This window comes from Mobula birostris, unplaced genomic scaffold (assembly GCF_030028105.1).
Source record: "Mobula birostris isolate sMobBir1 unplaced genomic scaffold, sMobBir1.hap1 scaffold_2757, whole genome shotgun sequence".
In the NCBI taxonomy this organism is placed as follows: domain Eukaryota; kingdom Metazoa; phylum Chordata; class Chondrichthyes; order Myliobatiformes; family Myliobatidae; genus Mobula; species Mobula birostris.
Window position 1 is genome coordinate 8,971 of NW_027275812.1, and position 18,379 is coordinate 27,349.

Here is an 18,379-nt window from a genome sequence, read left to right on the forward strand (position 1 = left end):
AGAGAGTGTGCAGAGGAGATTCACCAGGATGCTGCCTGGATTAGAGAGGGTGCAGAGGAGATTCACCAGGATGCTGCCTGGATTAGAGAGGGTGCAGAGGAGATTCACCAGGACACTGCCTGGATTAGAGAGGGTGCAGAGGAGATTCACCAGGATGCTGTCTGGATTAGAGAGGGTGCAGAGGAGATTCACCAGGATGCTGCCTGGATTAGAGAGGGTGCAGAGGAGATTCACCAGGATGCTGTCTGGATTAGAGAATATGTTTATTGAGGAGAAATTGAGTGAGCTCGGGCTTTTCTCTTTGGAGCGAAGGAGGATGAGAGGTGACTTGATAGAGGTGTACAAGATGATAAGTGACGTAGATCGAGTGGACAGTTGAGACTTTTTCTGGAGGGAGGGTGGAAATGGCTAACACGAGGGACATAATTTCTTGGTGATTGGACGTAAGTATAAGGGGGATATCAGTGGTGGTTTACTTTACACAGAGAGTGGTGGGTGTGTGGAACGCCCTGTCAGGAGGCAGGTACATCAGGGATTTTTAAGAGACTCTCAGATAGACACCTGGATGACAGGAAAATGGAGAGAGGGTTAGATTGAGATTAGAGTAAGTTAATATTTTGGCACCACATCGAGGGTCGAAGGACCTGTACGGTATTGTAATGTTTGAACATAGAACCTGTGTTAAAAACCTCCCTCTGACATCCCCCCCCCACCTATACTTTCTTCTGATCACCAAGAAATTATGCCCCCCTCTTTATTAGTCATTTTCACCCTCCATCGGGAAAATGTCTCTGGCTGTCCAGCCTTAAAAATACTCCCCCTTGTATTAGACATTCCCACCCCCACCCCAGCCTATTGAGCTGGAAGGGGTACAGAGAGAGATTTTGGAGGGTGCTGCCAGCTCTCGAGGGCGAGAGTTACAGTAAGGGGGATAGGTAGCGTAGGATTTTGATCCTTGGAGGGTAGACGACCGAGAGATGACTTTGCAGGTGCATAGTAAATTATGAGCGCCACAGTGAAGCTGGACAGGGATCTTCCAAAGGGAGCACAGTTTTCAGGAGAGAAGGGGCAAGGTCTAAAAAGGGACTCGAGGGAGATGGTTTTCACACAGAGGATGGAGAGAATACAGAATAGACCGAGCTGCTGGAGGAAGAATCCTGTGCAGGTAGATTAACAACATTCAAAAGGCCTTTCCATGGACGGGGATTTAAGGATTAAAGATGATCTTTGTCACAAGTACGTCAACCGGAGAGTGAGATGTGTCGCTGGCGTCAGCGAGGATTGTGCAGACAAGGCATAGCATGGCTACGAGTTGTGGCAAAGATCATCTTTAATCTTTGAACCTCTCCCTATCGAAAGGCTTTTGGACTGTGGGAGGAAACTGGAGTGCACGCGGGAGGTCGCGTGGCCGGGGGGAGGGGTGGGGAACACACAAGCTCCTTACTGACAGCAGGGGGAATGAAACCTCGATCGGTGATTGCTGGCCACGGGAAATGTTGGCATGGACCAGTTGGGCCATCTTGTATGACTCAGTCCCTTTTCTTCCTTTCACAGAGAAGGATCCCACAGCGACTTGAAAAGGACTTTTCTCCACAAGCGTTAAGAACAATGTTTCAGTAACTTGTAATCACTCAAAATAAATAAATTTCTTAACCCATCGGTGTCATGGTGTATCTGCAGACCCAAGCACAGGATCACACAGAGACCCGGAAGGGTTAAACAAAAATAGGAATTTTATTACCCAGAGAGACAAATAAGTTCTTGGATAACAAGGTCTAAGGCATTTAACAAGGTTCCACATGGTAGGCTTATTCAGAAAGTCAGAAGGCATGGGATCCAGGGAAGTTTGGCCAGGTGGATTCAGAATTGTCTTGCCTGCCGAAGCAGAGGGTGGTGGTGGAAAGTGTACATTTAGACTGGAGGAATGTGACTAGTGGTGTCCCACAAGGATCTGGTCTGGGACCTCTACTTTTCGTGATTTTTATTAACGACCTGGATGTGGGGGTAAAAGGATGTGTTGGCAAGTTTGCAGACGACACAAAGGTTGGTGCTGTTGTAGATAGTGTAGGGGATTGTCGAAGATTGCAGAGAGGCATCGACAGGATGCAGAAGCGGGCTGAGAAGTGGCAGATGGAGTTCAACCCGGAGAAGTGTGAGGTGGTACACTCTGGAGGGACAAACTCCAAGGCAGAGTACAAAGTAAATGGCAGGATACTTGGTAGTGTGGAGGAGCAGAGGGATCTCGTGGTACATGTCCACAGATCCCTGAAAGTTGCCTCACAAGTGGATAGGATAGTTAAGAAAGCTTATGGGGTGTTAGCTTTCATAAGTCGAGGGATAGAGTTTAAGAGTTGCGATGTAATGATGCAGCTCTATAAAACTCTGGTTAGGCCACACTTGGAGTACTGTGTCCAGTTCTGATCGCCTCACTATAGGAAGGATGTGGAAGCATTGGAAAGGGTACAGAGGAGATTTACCAGGATGCTGCCTGGTTTAGAGAGTATGCATCATGATCAGAGATTAAGGGAGCTAGGCCTTTACTCTTTGGAGAGAAGGAGGATGAGAGGAGACTTGATAGAGGTGTACAAGATATTAAGAGGAATAGATAGAGTGGACAGCCAGCGCCTCTTCCCCAGGGCACCACTGCTCAATACAAGAGGACTTGGCTTTAAGGTAAGGGGTGGGAAGTTGAAGGGGGATATTAGAGGAAGGTTTTTTACTCAGAGAGTGGTTGGTGCGTGGAATGCACTGCCTGAGTCAGTGGTGGAGGCAGATACACTAGTGAAGTTTAAGAGACTACTAGACAGGTATATGGAGGAATTTAAGGTGGGGGGGTTATATGGGAGGCAGGTTTTGAGGGTCGGCACAACAATGTGGTCCAAAGGGCCTGTACTGTGCTCTACTATTCTATGTTCTATGACTCGACATTACTGACGTTACTACTGCTGAGGTCTATCTAAGTCTCTCTGCAGTCTCTCTGTTTCCTTAACACCACCCGCTCCTCCACCTATCTTTGCATCATTGGCAAATTTAGCCACAAATCCATTAATACCATTGTCCAAACAATTGACATACGTTGTGAAAAGCAGCGGTCCCAATACTGACCCCTGTGGAACTCCGCTGGTAACCGGCAGCCAGCCAGAACAGGATCGCTTGATTCCCACTCTCTGTTTTCTGCCGACCAGCCATGCTCCACCCACTCTAGTAACTTCCCTGTAATTCCCATGGGCTCTTATCTTGCTAAGCAGCCTCGTGTGCGGCACCTTGTTAAAAGCCTTCTGAAAATCCAAGTACACCACATCTACTACATCTCCTTTGTCTACCCTGCTTGTAATTTCCTCAAAGAATTGCAGTCGGTTTGTCAGGCAGGATTTTCCTTTCTGGAAATCATGCTGGCTTTGACCTATCTTGTCCTGTGCCTCCAGGTACGCCATAATCTCATCCCTAACAATCGATTCCAACAACTTCCCAAACGCTGATGTCAGACTAACAGATCTATAGTTTCCTTTCTGCTGACTCCCACCCTTCTTAAATAGCAGAGTAACATTTGCAACTTTCCACTCATCCAGTACAATGCCAGAATCTATTGATTCTTGAAATATCATTGTTAATGCCTCCGCAATCTCTCCAGCTACTTCCTTCAGAACCCGAGGGTGCATTCCATCAGGTCCAGGAGATTTATCCACCCTCAGACCATTAAGCTTCCTGAGCACCTTTTCAGTCGTAATTTTCACTGCACAAACTTCACTTCCCTGACGCTCTTGAATGTCCGGTATACTGCAGATGTCTTCCACTGTGAAGACTGATGAAAAATATGCATTCAGTTCCTCTACACGAGGAATTCTGCAGACGCTGGAAATTCAAGCAACACACATCAAAGTTGCTGGTGAACGCAGCAGGCCAGGCAGCATCTCTAGGAAGAGGTACAGACGAGTTTTCGGGCCGAGACCCTTCGTCAGGACGAACTGAAGGAAGAGTTAGTAAGAGATTTGAAAGTGGGATGGGGAGGAGGAGATCCGAAATGACAGGAGAAGACAGGAGGGGGAGGGATGGAGCCAAGAGCTGGACAGGTGATAGGCAAAAGGGATATGAGAGGATCATATGACAGGAGGCCCAGGGAGAAGGAAAAGGGGGAGGGGGAGACCCAGACGATGGGCAAGGGGTATAGTCAGAGGGACAGAGGGAGAAAAAAGAGAGAGAGAGGTAGAATGTGTGTATATAAATAAATAACGGATGGGGTACGAGGGGGAGGTGGGGCCTTAGCGGAAGTTAGAGAAGTCGATGTTCATGCCAGCAGGTTGGAGGCTACCCAGACGGAATATAAGGTGTTGTTCCTCCAACCCGAGTGTGGCTTCATCTTTACAGTAGAGACCTCCTCTACTTGTAATTTACTTATTTTCTTTTATTGTAGTTTTCTAGTAATGTACTTATTTCTTTTATCATTATAGTAATTTTTAAAAATACTTTGCACAATACTGCTGTCACAAAACAACAAATTTCATATTGGACAGGACAATGGTGATGAATCTAATTTTAATTCTAGAGTTTGCAGTGCACAATTACACAAAGACTGACAGAGTGAGACACACAGAGACACAGAGACAGAGACACAGAGACACTCATAGAGACACAAGAGAGATAGAGATACTCAGAAAGACAGGGAGACAATCAGAGTGACACAAAGACACTCAGAGAAAGACACACACAGCAAACGACACATAGACAGCAAGATGGGGAGACACATTAGGGCTAGAGAGACACAAAGACAGAGAGACATGGAGACACTCAGAGAGACACAGAGACACAGCAAAAGACGGAGAGAGACACACACACACAGTGGGAGACAGAGTGGGACGTACAGGTGGGAAGATGTAGTCTCTCTCTACTTCAGAGTCAGCAATTCCTCTCTCACATTAACAATTTCCCTTCAAGCACACAGCGTATGGGTTCCAACATATTAACACACACACACAGTCTCTCTCTCTCTCTCAGAAACATACACACCACCCCTCCTTGCTCTCCCACATCCCTACGCAATGTCAAATACTGCTTCCATTAGGTGCTTTGCTGTGTTGGAATCAGTTGGTTTTGAGTTCAACTAATAAAGTTTGCATTAGGACGAAAATTGAAGTTACCAACATTTTTAAGGCTTATATTTTCACAACCTGTGGTGTGTGCCTCCACCTGCTGGTAGCAAAGTGGTATAGCAGACACTACGGTTATATGACACGCACGCTGTTTTAATTCTCCTTTTGCCTGTCCCAGGGATGTGGCCTTACCTCAGAGTCAGAGTGTCAGTCTGCACAAGTCACTATCTTGTCTTTGTCTGAGGTTTCACATCATCTGCACCCGTTCCTTTGCTTAAACTTTAAAATGCACGACCGCAAGGCACCTCATTCTTGAACTCCCAAGAGAGCCCAGGGATCAAATGAAGTTCAGGAAGGGCGCGAGAGGTTTATCTCGGCCGGATTGGTGTCGGTGAAGGAGGGGTTAAACCCGGTTCCAGTACGGATCTGGAGAGACACTGGAGTTTGTCAGTCATTGATCTTAAAGAGTGTGTTAGACTTTAGTTCAGAGACCCAGACTAGGGAGGTCAGGGTGATAAAAGGCATTGGGAAAGGGACTGAAGCAGTACCTTTGCACCAGATACACCTAAAAAGCAACTTGGTCTCCGGACCGGTCACGACAGGGGTGAGGCCCGAATTACCAATGGAAGACGTGGAGGTCTTACTCGGTAAATGCCTCGCCGGCGGAGAGGTTTACCCAGCAGTAAGATTGACAAGCCAGCCTGCCAGGACAGAAGACCCGCCCATGGACTCACAGGTTCATCCCGTTTGCGCCGTGAATGGGCGCATGTCCAGAAAGGCTGCCGAAGTGAATATAGATTTAGCTGAGACGTTTCTACCAGCCTTGTACCAGGAGGGGTTAGAAAGTGAGAAGAAGGGGCGTAGTGAAGCGGAAGTTGAGGTAGACTTATCATTAGCAAGGAAGGAGATTATACTGGCACAGGAGCGAGACGAGGAGCTGATGGTCTTGACGGAGACAGCTCTCTCCGAAGCAGAATTGAAAAGGGAGCCAGTGGGCTATTATGTGAAGGAGGGAGTGCTAATGAGGAAATGGAGACCAAGTACCGTGCCCGCAGATGAGGAATGGGGGGTGATAATGCCGAAAATTTATGGGGCTGAGATTCTTAACCTGGCCCACAAGATACCCCTCGGTGGACACTTTGGGTGAGGAAAACAGTCAAAGAGTTTGACTGGCCGCACGGGAGGAAGGATGCTATTGACTACTATAGACGTGAACTAACACAGTTACAGGCTATTGATATGTTAACAGCTTGCCACAGACCTAGTCGGTGTTGTCAGGAAAATTAATGAGGCTAGGGTGCCACCTGATAAGGGGAAAACCCATTTTGGAAAGATAAGCATGGTGCCGACCAGATGGGGAAGTCTATTGTTTTGGCCAGCTTTGCTGATAAGGTCTCTCCCTTAACCCCCGAACAGAGCGAGCCGCTGAAGAAGGTAATTAACCGGCACGTACACGTTTGTCCGGATGTCCCGGGGCGATGCCAAGAGACGGTACATGATGTTGTGGTCACATCAGGTCAGCCTAGTAAGCAGCACCCCTATCGGATGATTAATTCAGTGACGAAAGGGCGAAAGAACGCAGAAGCGTGTATTGACGATTTAGTGGTCTGGAGTGACACGTGGAAGGAGCACATTGTGGCAGTAGAGAAACTGTTTAAACGGCTGTTTGAAGCCAGCCTGACAGTGAACCTCGCAAAAAGTGAATTCGACCACGCGAAGGTCACTTATCTGGGATTTGTGGTGGGACAGGGGCAGCTGGCTCCGATGCAGGTTAAGGTGCGGGCTATCTCCGAAGTCCCCACCCCGACAGACAAGAGAGTCCTGAGAAGGTTCTTGGGGATGGTGGGGTACTATCGGAAGTTTTGCAAAAACTTTGTGGATATTACCCTCCCTCTTACTAAGCTCTTGCCAAAGAATGCTAAGTTTGTGTGGGACGACCTGTGTTATATTCGTCCGGGACGGAAACCACTGAGAATTTACACTGATCACAACCCATTAGTGTTTTTGGCCACTACGAAGGATAAAAACGAAAGGTTGCTAAATTGGAGCCTGGTCTTAGAGGATATTAAAATAACACATATAAAAGGCACGTAAAATGTGATTGCTGACTGTCTGTCAAGGTGTTGACAACTTAAAGTTCTCTGTATTAGCCGAATAACTGATGACCCTGTATATTAGTATGCACCCCGGTAAAAATTCTTTGAAGGATAGGGGTGTGACGAAAAACCAAGTTGTCAGAAGATTGATGCTAATGAGAGAGAGTTAAGTGAGACAATGAAGAAACATTCAAAATGCTAATAAGAGAGAGGAGAGAGATTAACGAGAAAGAAACACATTTCAGAATATTGACAGACCGGTTGCTTTGATTCTGAACTGTTTGAAGTTTGATGGACAGGCGATACCCCAGCAGGGGGATAAAAAGGAACAGGTTTGCTAAGGCACGACAGACCCCACGAGATCACGAGATAACGAGACCCTGGAAGAGCGGTGTGCCCCCACAAATGGTGGGAGTTGGAGGTCTGGTTCGAGGGAACCGACCATAGACTGACAGGGTGACAAGGGACGATCGGCGGGAAACTGGTGTGTGTGTCCGCCCTTGCCTGGGTGCCGGGTTCACCGCAGATTTGCATATCTCTCTCTCTCTCCCCAACGGCACAACAGCGATTACTGCGAACTGTACTGAGCTGAACTGAACTCTGCGTCACTTGAGACTGATCATTTTACCCCTGGACTGCGATAGAGATTGGTTGATTCCTATTACCCTAGTTCTGTGCACATGTGTGTTTTATCATTGCTAACCTGTTGCATTTATATCCTTACGATTAGAGTACCGTGTTACTTATTTCTTTAATAAAACTTTATCAATTTCCGGTAATCCAGACTCCAACTCGTGGTCCATTTCTGCTGGTTTGGCAACCCAGTTACGGGGTACGTAACAAGTGATACTGCATCTTGTTCCGATTCTTTTTTAGTTTGGCACCACATCCCGGACCTGACCCAGCACACTTTGGTGCTCTGTCTACGCCGTCAGCAGCAGAAACACAGGCAGTCAGGGTTCCTCAAGCCTCACTTTCATCCATTCAATTCAATCCTCAACAGTTTCGGCAGAAGGCCCACCGTGGAAGCAGATGGCTCACTCCCGCTACAAGGGGCATTGATATGTAAGCAATACATTTCAATTACTGTCAATCTCAGAAAGTGAATAAGTAAAGAGATGACTGAGAAGGGAGATAACAGTCTCGGATTAAATGGATTGGGGTGGTGGGGGCAGCAGATATAGCATTGCCGGACAACGATTGGGAGGGCACGGTAGTTTAGCAGTTAGTGAAACGCTATTTCATGACCAGCGTCACACGTTCAATTCCCGCCGACTTCTGTAAGTTTCCCCAACGACCATCTGGATTTCTCCCTTAATAGCAAAGACCTGTGGGGTTAATAAGTTAATTGGTCACGGGGATGTAATTTGACGGCGTGGGCCGGTTGGATCTTTTGCCGTGTTGTATCTCTCAATACAGATAATTTATAGAATTACTGATATTCATTTAAAGAATTTTTGGAAACATCGTAATTAAGCCCCCACTGAATTCAGTCTTCCCACTTTTCCCACCTCCCCCATATCCCACAAACTCACCGACCTCACCCACCCTTGACAAGTGCCTTTCAAAAGCAAAAATGCTCGGATACAGGAAATCTGAAAACAAGCATCGGGTTCGGCCACATCTCTGGAGAAATGGCCATTCATTACCAGCGTCACTGACTCCCAACGTTCCCGCGCTCCAAGACACCACCCTCGCTTAAACACGCACCGCATTCCCCAGTGACATGTCGACAGCTTAACTGAAGAAAGAATTGGACAATGAGATCGACAGAAGGTTATAGGTATTTATGAAGTATTTTATTTGTTTACTTAAGCAACAACAAAGCAATGGCCTGGATCCATCCAACCAGACGCTGGGGTTTGGGAGCTCCGGCTGAAAGCGGGACACCAGCACGGGGCAGCTCACAACTCGACGTCGCTCTTCAGCAAGGGCTTGACTGAGGACGGCTTGTCATTCCAGTTGAAAGCGCAATAGTTGGGCCATTCGTTACCCTCGAAAGTGATGAGTCGCTCACCGCATAGGTTGGCGTGCTGGAACAGAATCCACACGCCTGCCTTCACCTTATGGGAAGAGACGAGGTTTACGAAGCCGGCTCTCCTCAGATAATTCGTCGTTTCCCTAATGCTGCGGCTTAGGCCGTAAAAGTTGACGTGCTCGTACAGAACGATCTCCGGGTTCTTCAAATCCTCCTTCACCAGCCGCAAAGAGAGAATTTTCTGATCCAGATCGCCCAGACTTGCGTGGTCTCCGGGACCGAGCACCTTGAACGCCCCCGTGAAGTTTTCGCAGGCGTACGCCACCCAGTGCTGGCCGATTACTCTGATCGAGCGGGCAGTATTACCGAAGTTCTGAACATTAAGGTCGGGAACGTTGTGCACAAAGTCCTTGTCCTTCCCGGTAAAGTCAGGGTTTTCGTAGAGGGTGATTTTACTCATCTTGATACAGCGGTGAGTGCCGTCCACGAGTTTACAAAGCGAGAGTTGTTCCCCAGGTTAAATCTGCTCAGTGTTCGGTCAAACGACCAACAACAGCCATCAGCCAATCACGCTTTAGAGGAGCGGCCCCCTTTGGGAGGGGCCACGTCTGAGAGGCAAAGTTGTTGTTTCGAAGGGTTGTTGAAACTTGGGTGATATCCAATTCCTGTAGCTGGATTGTCAGGGCGGTGCGAGATCAAGGAATTCGGGCAGACTGCTGGAGGTGGGGCTGATCCTTAAGAAGATGTGGACTGCTCAGAACATCAGCGACCAGAGTTTTAACGAGATGCTGGGGTTCCACCGAAGATGCAGGGAGGCGGATTTGTCTGACCTAAGGGGAAAGGGTGAGGGAGATAGACAATGCAGAGTTCTCCCGTGTCCGTTTCACTTAGCAACAACGCTTCCCCCTTGGGTACTGCTGAGGTTGGGTGGTAACCTGTGAGGGAAAAAGAACAACATATTGTGTTCAGTGAAATTGAGGTTATGACCAGCTCTGAGGTTAGCGGGGAAGGTGCAGGTCAGGAAGGGGTTGGGGGAGAAAAGACATTCTGTAGCCGCACGAGAGATGGCAAGTTGAAGTTTCCCACCCGGATTTCTTTTTATAGTAGAAAACATAAATATAAACCAGGTTAATTAATACTAAAGATGTAATGGTATAAAGATGGGGAAATAAAGCTATTCGAGATAGAATTGTGGCTGACCTGGGCGCTGGAAAGCGAAAGAAACGCAGCAAACTATGGGAAACTGAAGATATAAATTGTTAAAAGTGAAATTAGTCGGGAGTATCTCTACCCTACTTACTTGAGAACCTCCAGGTGAAACTCCTGGAGGAGAGACGATAATGATAAAAGAGCTGTTGAAACTGCATCTACAACGAGCAGCATTTGTAACGAGACAAATCGTCAGATACGAATGTCCAAGATCTGTACCGGGTAACCGGTAATTAGTTCTGTTTTGAGCTACTCAAACCAGAGCGGGAACAAAGTGTTCCATGTTTGATTAGATAGGGCATGAAGTGAAAAGATGAAGATCACGACGGAGAGGGAAACGGATCAGCCATGATGAAATAAATGACAGTGCAGAGCAACTTCTGCACTCAATACTTTGTTTCTTGAAGGCCAATGTGCCAAAAGCTTTCTTTATGTCCAGATACCACTTTGCAGGAATCTTGGCGGTCGCTTTGTAAGTCTTGCCCTGGATTTCCCTTCACCTCACACTTGTCTGCATTAACTTTCATTTGCCATTGTTAGACCATTTTCCCAGCTGCTCCAGATCCTGCTGCAAGGTTCGATAGTCCTCCTCGTTGTCCACTGTGCCCCAGATCTTGCTACGGCTGCAAATTCATCTAGTTTAGCAATTTTTATTGACTTTTATTGATGGTGCCGTTGCTTTGCAGTAGTTCAACTAAGCTAAAAATGTTTTGTTGATGGTTTTAATCTGTGCTCAGTGTCTGAAGCTTCTCCACTCAGTGTCCAACCATAATCAGCCAGGAATGATGGATTCCAGTTGCCCTGATACTGTTTCTCCGCGACCAAAGCTTTCAAAAGGCTTATCACTGACAGCACCGACATTTGCAGGGAAGAAGTCTAAATGGTGTTACATAGAAACATAGAAAATAGGTGCAGGAGTAGGCCATTCGGCCCTTCGAGCCTGCACCGCCATTCAGTATGATCATGGCTGATCATCCAACTCAGAACCCTGTACCAGCCTTCCCTCTATACCCCCTGATCCCTTTAGCCACAAGGGCCATATCTAACTCCCTCTTAAATATAGCCAATGAACCGGCCTCAACTGTTTCCTCTGACAGAGAATTCAACAGATTCACCACTCTCTGTGTGAAGAAGTTTTTCCTAATCTCAGTCCTAAAAGGCTTCCCCTTTATCCTCAAACTGTGACCCCTCGTTCTGGACTTCCCCAACATCGGGAACAATCTTCCTGCATCTAGCCTGTCCAATCCCTTTAGGATTTTATACGCTTCAATCAGATCCCCCCTCAATCTTCTAAATTCCAGAGACAATAAGCCTAGTTGATCCAGTCTTTTATCATATGAAAGTCCTGCCATCCCAAGAATCAATCTGGTGAACCTTCTTTGTATGTCCTCTATGGCAAGAATGTCTTTCCTCAGATTAGGGGACCAAAACTGCACAAAATACTCATGGTGTGGTCTCACAAAGGCCTTGTACAACTGCAGTAGTATCTTCCTGCTCCTGTACTCGAATCCTCTTGCAGTGAATGCCAGCATACCATTCGCCTTTTTCACCGCCTGCTGTACCTGCATGCCCACTTTCAATGACTGGTGTATAACGACACCCAGGTCTCCTGTTTTCCTGTTTTTGCTACCAAAGTGGAAAACCTCACATTTATCCACATTAAATTGCATCTGCCATGCATTTGCCCACTCGCATAACCTATCCAAGTCACCCTGCATCCTCTTAGCATCCTCCTCACAGCTAACACTGCCGCCCAGCTTCGTGTCATCTGCAAACTTGGAGATGCTGCATTTAATTCCCGCATATAGGTCATTAATTATATTGCAAACAACTGGGGTCTCAGCACTGAGCCTTGGGTTACCCCACTAGTCACTCCCTGCCATTCTGAAAAGGTCCCGTTTATTCCACTCTTTGCTTTCAGTCTGCCAACCAATTCTCTATCCACATCAATACCTTACCCCAAATACTGTGTGCTTTAAGTTTGCCAACTAATCTCCTGTGTGGGACCTTGTCAAAAGCCTTTTGAAAATCCAAATATCCCACATCCACTGGTTCTCCCCTATGCACTCTACTATTTACATCCTCAAAAAATTCTATGAAATTCGTCAGACAAGATTTTCCTTTCACAAATCCATGCTGACTTTGTCCGATGATTTCACCGCTTTCCAAATGTGCTGTTATCACATCTTTTATTAGTGACTCTAGCATTTTCCCCAACACCGATGTCAGGCTAATTATAATTACCCAGTTTCTCTCTCCCTCCGTTTTCAAAAAACGGGGTTACATTAGCCACCCTCCAATCCTCAGAATCTAGTCCAGTATCTAAAGAGTTTTGAAAAATTATCACCAATGCATCCACTATTTCTTGGGCTACTCCCTTAAGCACTCTGGGATGCAGACAATCTGGCCCTGTGGATTTATCTGCCTTTAATCCCTTCAATTTACCTAACACCACTTCCCTACGAACATGAGTTTCCCTTAATTCCTCCATCTCACGAGACCCTCTGTCCCCTACTATTTCCGGAAGATTATATATATCCTCCTTAGTAAAGACTGAACCAAAGTAGTTAGTCAATTGGTCTGCCATGCCTTTTTCCCCATAATCAATTCACCTGTTTCTGTCAGTAGGGGACCTACATTTGTCTTAACCAATCATTTTCTTTGTCTAGCCGACTTGTAACTCACTCAAAAAATTGTAATAGGTTTGTCAGGCAGGATTTTCCTTTAAGGGATCCATGCTGAGTTCTGCCTATCTTGCCATATCCCTCTAGGTACTCTGTAACCTGATCCTGGACAATCGACTCCAATAACATCCCAACCACCGATGTCAAGCTAATAGGTCTATAATTTCCTTTTTGCTTCCTTGCCCCCTTCTTAAACATCTGAGTGACATTTGCAATCTTCCAGTCCTCCGGAACCATGCCAGAATACATCGACTTTTGAAAGATCATCGCTAATGCCTCCGCAATCTCCACAGCTACTTTTTTCAGAACACGCGGGTGCATTCCATCTGCTCCGGGAGATTTATCTACCTTTAGACTATTCAGCTTCCTGAGTACTTTCTGTGTCGTAATTGTGACTGCGCACATTTCTCTTCTCTGCCTCCCTTGAGTGTCCGGTATACTGTTGATGCCTTCCTCAGTGAAGACTGACGCAAAATACATGTTCAGTTCCTCTGCCATCACCTTATCATAATTCCATGTATGTATCCAAGCTCTCAGCTCAGCACCTTTGTTCCTGATGTTTCTTGCAGTGAAATACACCCACTTTAGCCCTTCAGCCTTCCTACCTTGACACCCTTTATTCTGCTTCTCTTTCCTCAAAGCCTATCTCCTCCCAGCTTCTTACTTCATTTCCCTTCCCCGATCACTCATCTTTCCCCTCATCTGTTTTCAAGATGTGTATAGGTTTTGAGGGGAATAGATAGGGTGAATAAAATGCACCCTATTCCCATCATTCCCAGAATCACTTGGCGTGGTGGATAGAGCCAAAGTAGTTCCGTAATCAGTGACACGTCTGTGCACAACATAGGAGAATGGATACAGTCAGTGACACGACAAACTCACAGGCAAAGTGTCCCCTCATCTGGATGGGCAGGTCTGGCACTTGTTGAGACCCGACGTGGATTATAAGCAGAGAATGGATAAACTCGCGTTGGTTTCTCTGCAGCTGCGGAGGCTGAAGGAAAATTTAACAAATGTTTGTTTAGATTACAGAGTCACAGATAGAATAGACAATTGGTTTTGTTGAAATATCACAGACGAGGTGGCATGTCTTTATGCTGAGAGGGGTTAAGTTGAAAGGAGATATGTGGGGCAAGGTTTTGTTGACATCTTGTGGTGGGTGCATGAAATGCCCCTCCAGGGGTGATACTTGAAGCAAATACAACTGAGAGGATCAAGAGACTCTTCAATAGGTACATGAACGTGCAGGAAATGGACAAGTGGGGATATTATATTGTCAGATGGCATTAATTCAGTGGGGCATTAAATGAGAAATTAATGGCATGTTTCTCAAATGTTTTGTTCACTGTTCCAAGTTCATAGAACATAGAACATAGAATAGTACAGCTCAGTACAGGCCCTTCGGCCCACAATGTTGTGCCGACCCTCAAACCCTGCCTCCAATCTTAGCCCCCAACTTAAATTCCTCCATATACCTGTCTAGTAGTCTCTTAAACTTCACTAGTGTATCTGCCTCCAACACTGACTCAGGCAGTGCATTCCACGCACCAACCACTCTCTGAGTAAAAAACCTTCCTCTAATATCCCCCTTCAACTTCCCACCCCTTACCTTAAAGCCATGTCCTCTTGTATTGAGCAGTGGTGCCCTGGGGAAGAGGTGCTGTCTATCCACTCTATCTATTCCTCTTATTATCTTGTACACCTCTATCATGTCTCCTCTCATCCTCCTTCTCTCCAAAGAGTAAAGGCCTAGCTCCCTTAATCTCTGATCATGATGCATACTCTCTAAACCAGGCAGCATCCTGATAAATCTCCTCTGTACCCTTTCCAATGCTTTCACATCCTTAATATAGCGAGGTGAGCAGAACTGGACACAGTACTCCAAGTGTGTCCTAACCAGAGTTTTATAAAGCTGCATCATTACATCGCAACTCTTAAACTCCATCCCTCGAATTATGAAAGCTAACACCCCGTAAACTTTCTTAACTACCCTATCCACCTGTGAGGGAACTTTCAGGGATCTGTGGACATGTACCCCGAGGTCCCTCTGCTCCTCCACTCAACCAGGTATCCAGCCACTTACTTTGTACTCTGCCTTGATGTTTGTGCTTCCAAAGTGTACCACGTCAAACTTCTCCGAGTTGAACTCCATCTGCCACTTCTCAGCCCACTTCTGCATCCTGTCACTGTCTCTCTGCAATCTTTGACAATCCTCTACACTATCTACAACAGCACCAACCTTTGTGTCATCTGCAAACTTGCCAACCCACCCTTCTACCTCCGCATCCAGGTCGTAAATTAAAATCACGAAATGTAGAGGTCCCAGAACAGACCCTTGTGGGTCACCACTAGTCACAATCCTCCAATCTGAATGTACTCCCTCCACCACCACCCTCTGCCTTCTGCAGGCAAGCCAATTCTGAATCCACCTGACCAAACCTCCCTGGCTCCCATGCCTTCTGACATTCTGAATAAGCCTACCGTGTGCAATCTTGTCCAATCTTGTTCCTCGGAATGTTTTTCAACCCTTGGACTGGATCCAGCAGCTCTGGCTGATCTTACCAGTTCTTGTGAAATCTTCATCACTATTCTCCACCTTATACCAACAAATCAAACTGAAAACACTTTCTTGACAGTTCCAGGTAAATTTATTATCAAAACATGTATACATTACCACGTGATTCATGGAGATTCAATTTCTTGCTCCGGCTGAGAAGAAAAAAAACACACAATAGAATTTATTAAAAACTGCACAGAAAAAGACAAAGACAGAAAAGCTACCGATCGGCAAGGGTAATAAAGGGTGAAAATAAAAAAAAATACGACTATGATATTGAGTTGTAGACTCTGTGAAAGTGAGTCTGTAGGTTGTGGAATCAGTTGAGATTTGTTGATGAATGAGGTTATCCACACCGGTTCAGGAGCCTGATGGTTGTAGGGTAACAACTGTTCCTGAACAAAGGGGTCCAGCGACCCTCTCCCAGATGTAGTGGTAAGGAGAGAGCGTATCCTGAATGCTGGGCGTTCTTGATGATAGATGCTGTTTTCCTGTGGCAGTGGCCCATGTGAATCACAAACAGAACCCTCTCCTGCTGGGGAAGTGCAGGATCTAATAGACTGTGAGGCAAGAACCTCTTGAATACATTTGTGCTTGACTGGCATTTCAGGTCCTGGGAGGGAATAAAGTCTCCCTCATGTGGACAGGATCCTGCAATAACTATGGCACAACTGTAGAGCCAATGGGGTGGTGCGTGTGTTTTCCATCTCTTCACTGAAAACCTCAAGGCGGTCGGAGTATTCCTCGGAATCTTATTGAGAACATCATAGGTCAAAGTCAGAGGCAGCTCGGAAACATAGATTACAGTCTTGGGAATCCTGTGAGCTTCTGGGAGGCAGAGCAGATGACAGCAGGAAGCCCAGCCCAGGATACTGCCATTAGACCATAAGAGGACCATGCTGTCAAAACCATGGACACTCTCAGAGGAGGTCCAAAATCTGCCTCCCAATCTGCTCCTCAGTATCTCTGCTGCTACCAGGGGGACTATAGACTACACCCAATAGATTAACTGCTCCCTTCCTGTTCCTGACCTCCACCCATACTGACTCGAAAGAGGATCCTGCTACATTACCCACCCTTTCTGTAGCTTTAATAGTATCCCTGACCGGTAATGCCATCCCTCCTCCCCTTTTACGCCCACCACCTATCCCTTTTAAAGCACTGAAGTCCAGGAATATTGAGAATCCTTTCCTGCCCTGGTGCCAGCCGAGTCTCTGCAATGGCCATTACATCATAAGACCATAAAACCATAAGCCAAAGGAGCAGAAGTTTGCCATTCGGCTCATCGAGTCTGCTGCGCCATTTTATCATGAGCTGATCCATTCTCCCATTTAGTCCATCTCCACTGCCTTCTCACCATAACCTTTGATGCCCTGGCTACTCGAATACCAATCAATCTCTGCCTTAAATACAGCCAATGACTTGGCCTCCACTGTCTGCCCGTGGCAACAAATTCCATAGATTCACGAAAATCTGGCTAAAAAAATTTCTTCGCATTTCTGTTCTGAATGGGCACCCTTCAACGCTTAAGTCATGCACTCTCGTACCAGACTCCCCCATCATGGAAACAACTTCACCACATCCATTCTGTCCATGCCTTTCCACATTCAAAATGTTTCTATGCAGTCTCCCCTCAATCTTCGAAACTCCAAGGAGTACAGTCCAAGAGCGGAAAAAAGTTCCTCATATGTTAACCCTCTCATTCCCGGAATCATTCTAGTGAATCTTCTCTCTGCCCTCTCCAAAGTCAGCACATCCTTTCTTAAATAAGGAGACCAAAACAGCCCACAGTAACCCAAGTGAGGTCTCACCAGCGTCTTATAGAGCCTCAACATCACATCCCTGCTCCTATACCCTATTCCTCTAGAAATGAATGCCAACATTGCATTCGCCTTCTTCACTACCGACTCAACCTGAAGGTTAACCTGAAAGGTATCCTGTATGAGGACTCCCAAGTCCTGTTGCATCTCAGAACTTTGAATTCTCTCCCCATTTAAATAATAGTCTGCCTGTTTATTTCTTCTGCCAATGTGCATCACCATACACTTTCCAACATTGTATTTCATTTGCCACTTCTTTGCCCATTCTTCCAATCTATCCAAGTCTCTCTGCAGACTCTCCATTTCCTCAGCACCACCAGCCCTTCCAACTATGTTCGTATCATCAGCAAGATTAGCCACAAAACCATCTATTCCATAATCCAAATCGTTGATGTACAATGTAAAAAGAAAGGGCCCCAACACGGACCCCTGTGGGACACCACTGGTAACCGGCAGCCAACCAGAATAGGATCCCTTTATTCCCACTCTCTGTTTCCTGCCAATCAGCCAACGCCCTATCCACGTATGTAACTTTCCCGTCATTCCATGGGCTCTTATCTTGTTCAGTAGATTCATGTGTGGCACCATATCAAAGGCCTTCTGAAAACCCAAATATACAACATCCACTGCATCTCCCTTGTAGAAATATATAGAAATATAGAAAATAGGTGCAGGAGCAGGCCGTTCGACCTTTCGAGCCTGCAACTTCATTCAGTATGGTCATGACTGGTCATCCAACTCAGAACCCTAGAGCAACCTTCCCTCCATACCCCCTGATCTCTTTAGACACAAGAGCCAGATCTAACTCCCTCTTAAAAAAAACAACGTTCTGGCCTCAACTGTTTCCTGTGTCAGAGAATTCCACAGATTCACCACTCTCTGTGTGAAGAAGTTTTTCCTAAACTCGGTCCGAAAAGGCTTCCCCTTTATCCTCAAACTGTGACCCCT

The 18,379-nt window shown here is 46.3% G+C and overlaps 1 protein-coding gene across 1 annotated transcript; it reads right to left on the reverse strand.

Moving 5' to 3' along the window:
• Positions 1 to 8,964: 8,964 nt before the first annotated feature.
• Positions 8,965 to 15,610, reverse strand: LOC140192823 (epidermal differentiation-specific protein-like). Its single transcript, XM_072250311.1, has 3 exons — positions 15,536 to 15,610; positions 13,937 to 14,048; positions 8,965 to 10,096 (listed from the first exon to the last, which is right to left on the reverse strand). Exon 3 carries the CDS (start codon positions 9,619 to 9,621, stop codon positions 9,088 to 9,090), a length of 534 nt encoding a protein of 177 aa, XP_072106412.1. The 5' UTR covers positions 9,622 to 10,096; positions 13,937 to 14,048; positions 15,536 to 15,610; the 3' UTR covers positions 8,965 to 9,087.
• Positions 15,611 to 18,379: the final 2,769 nt, after the last annotated feature.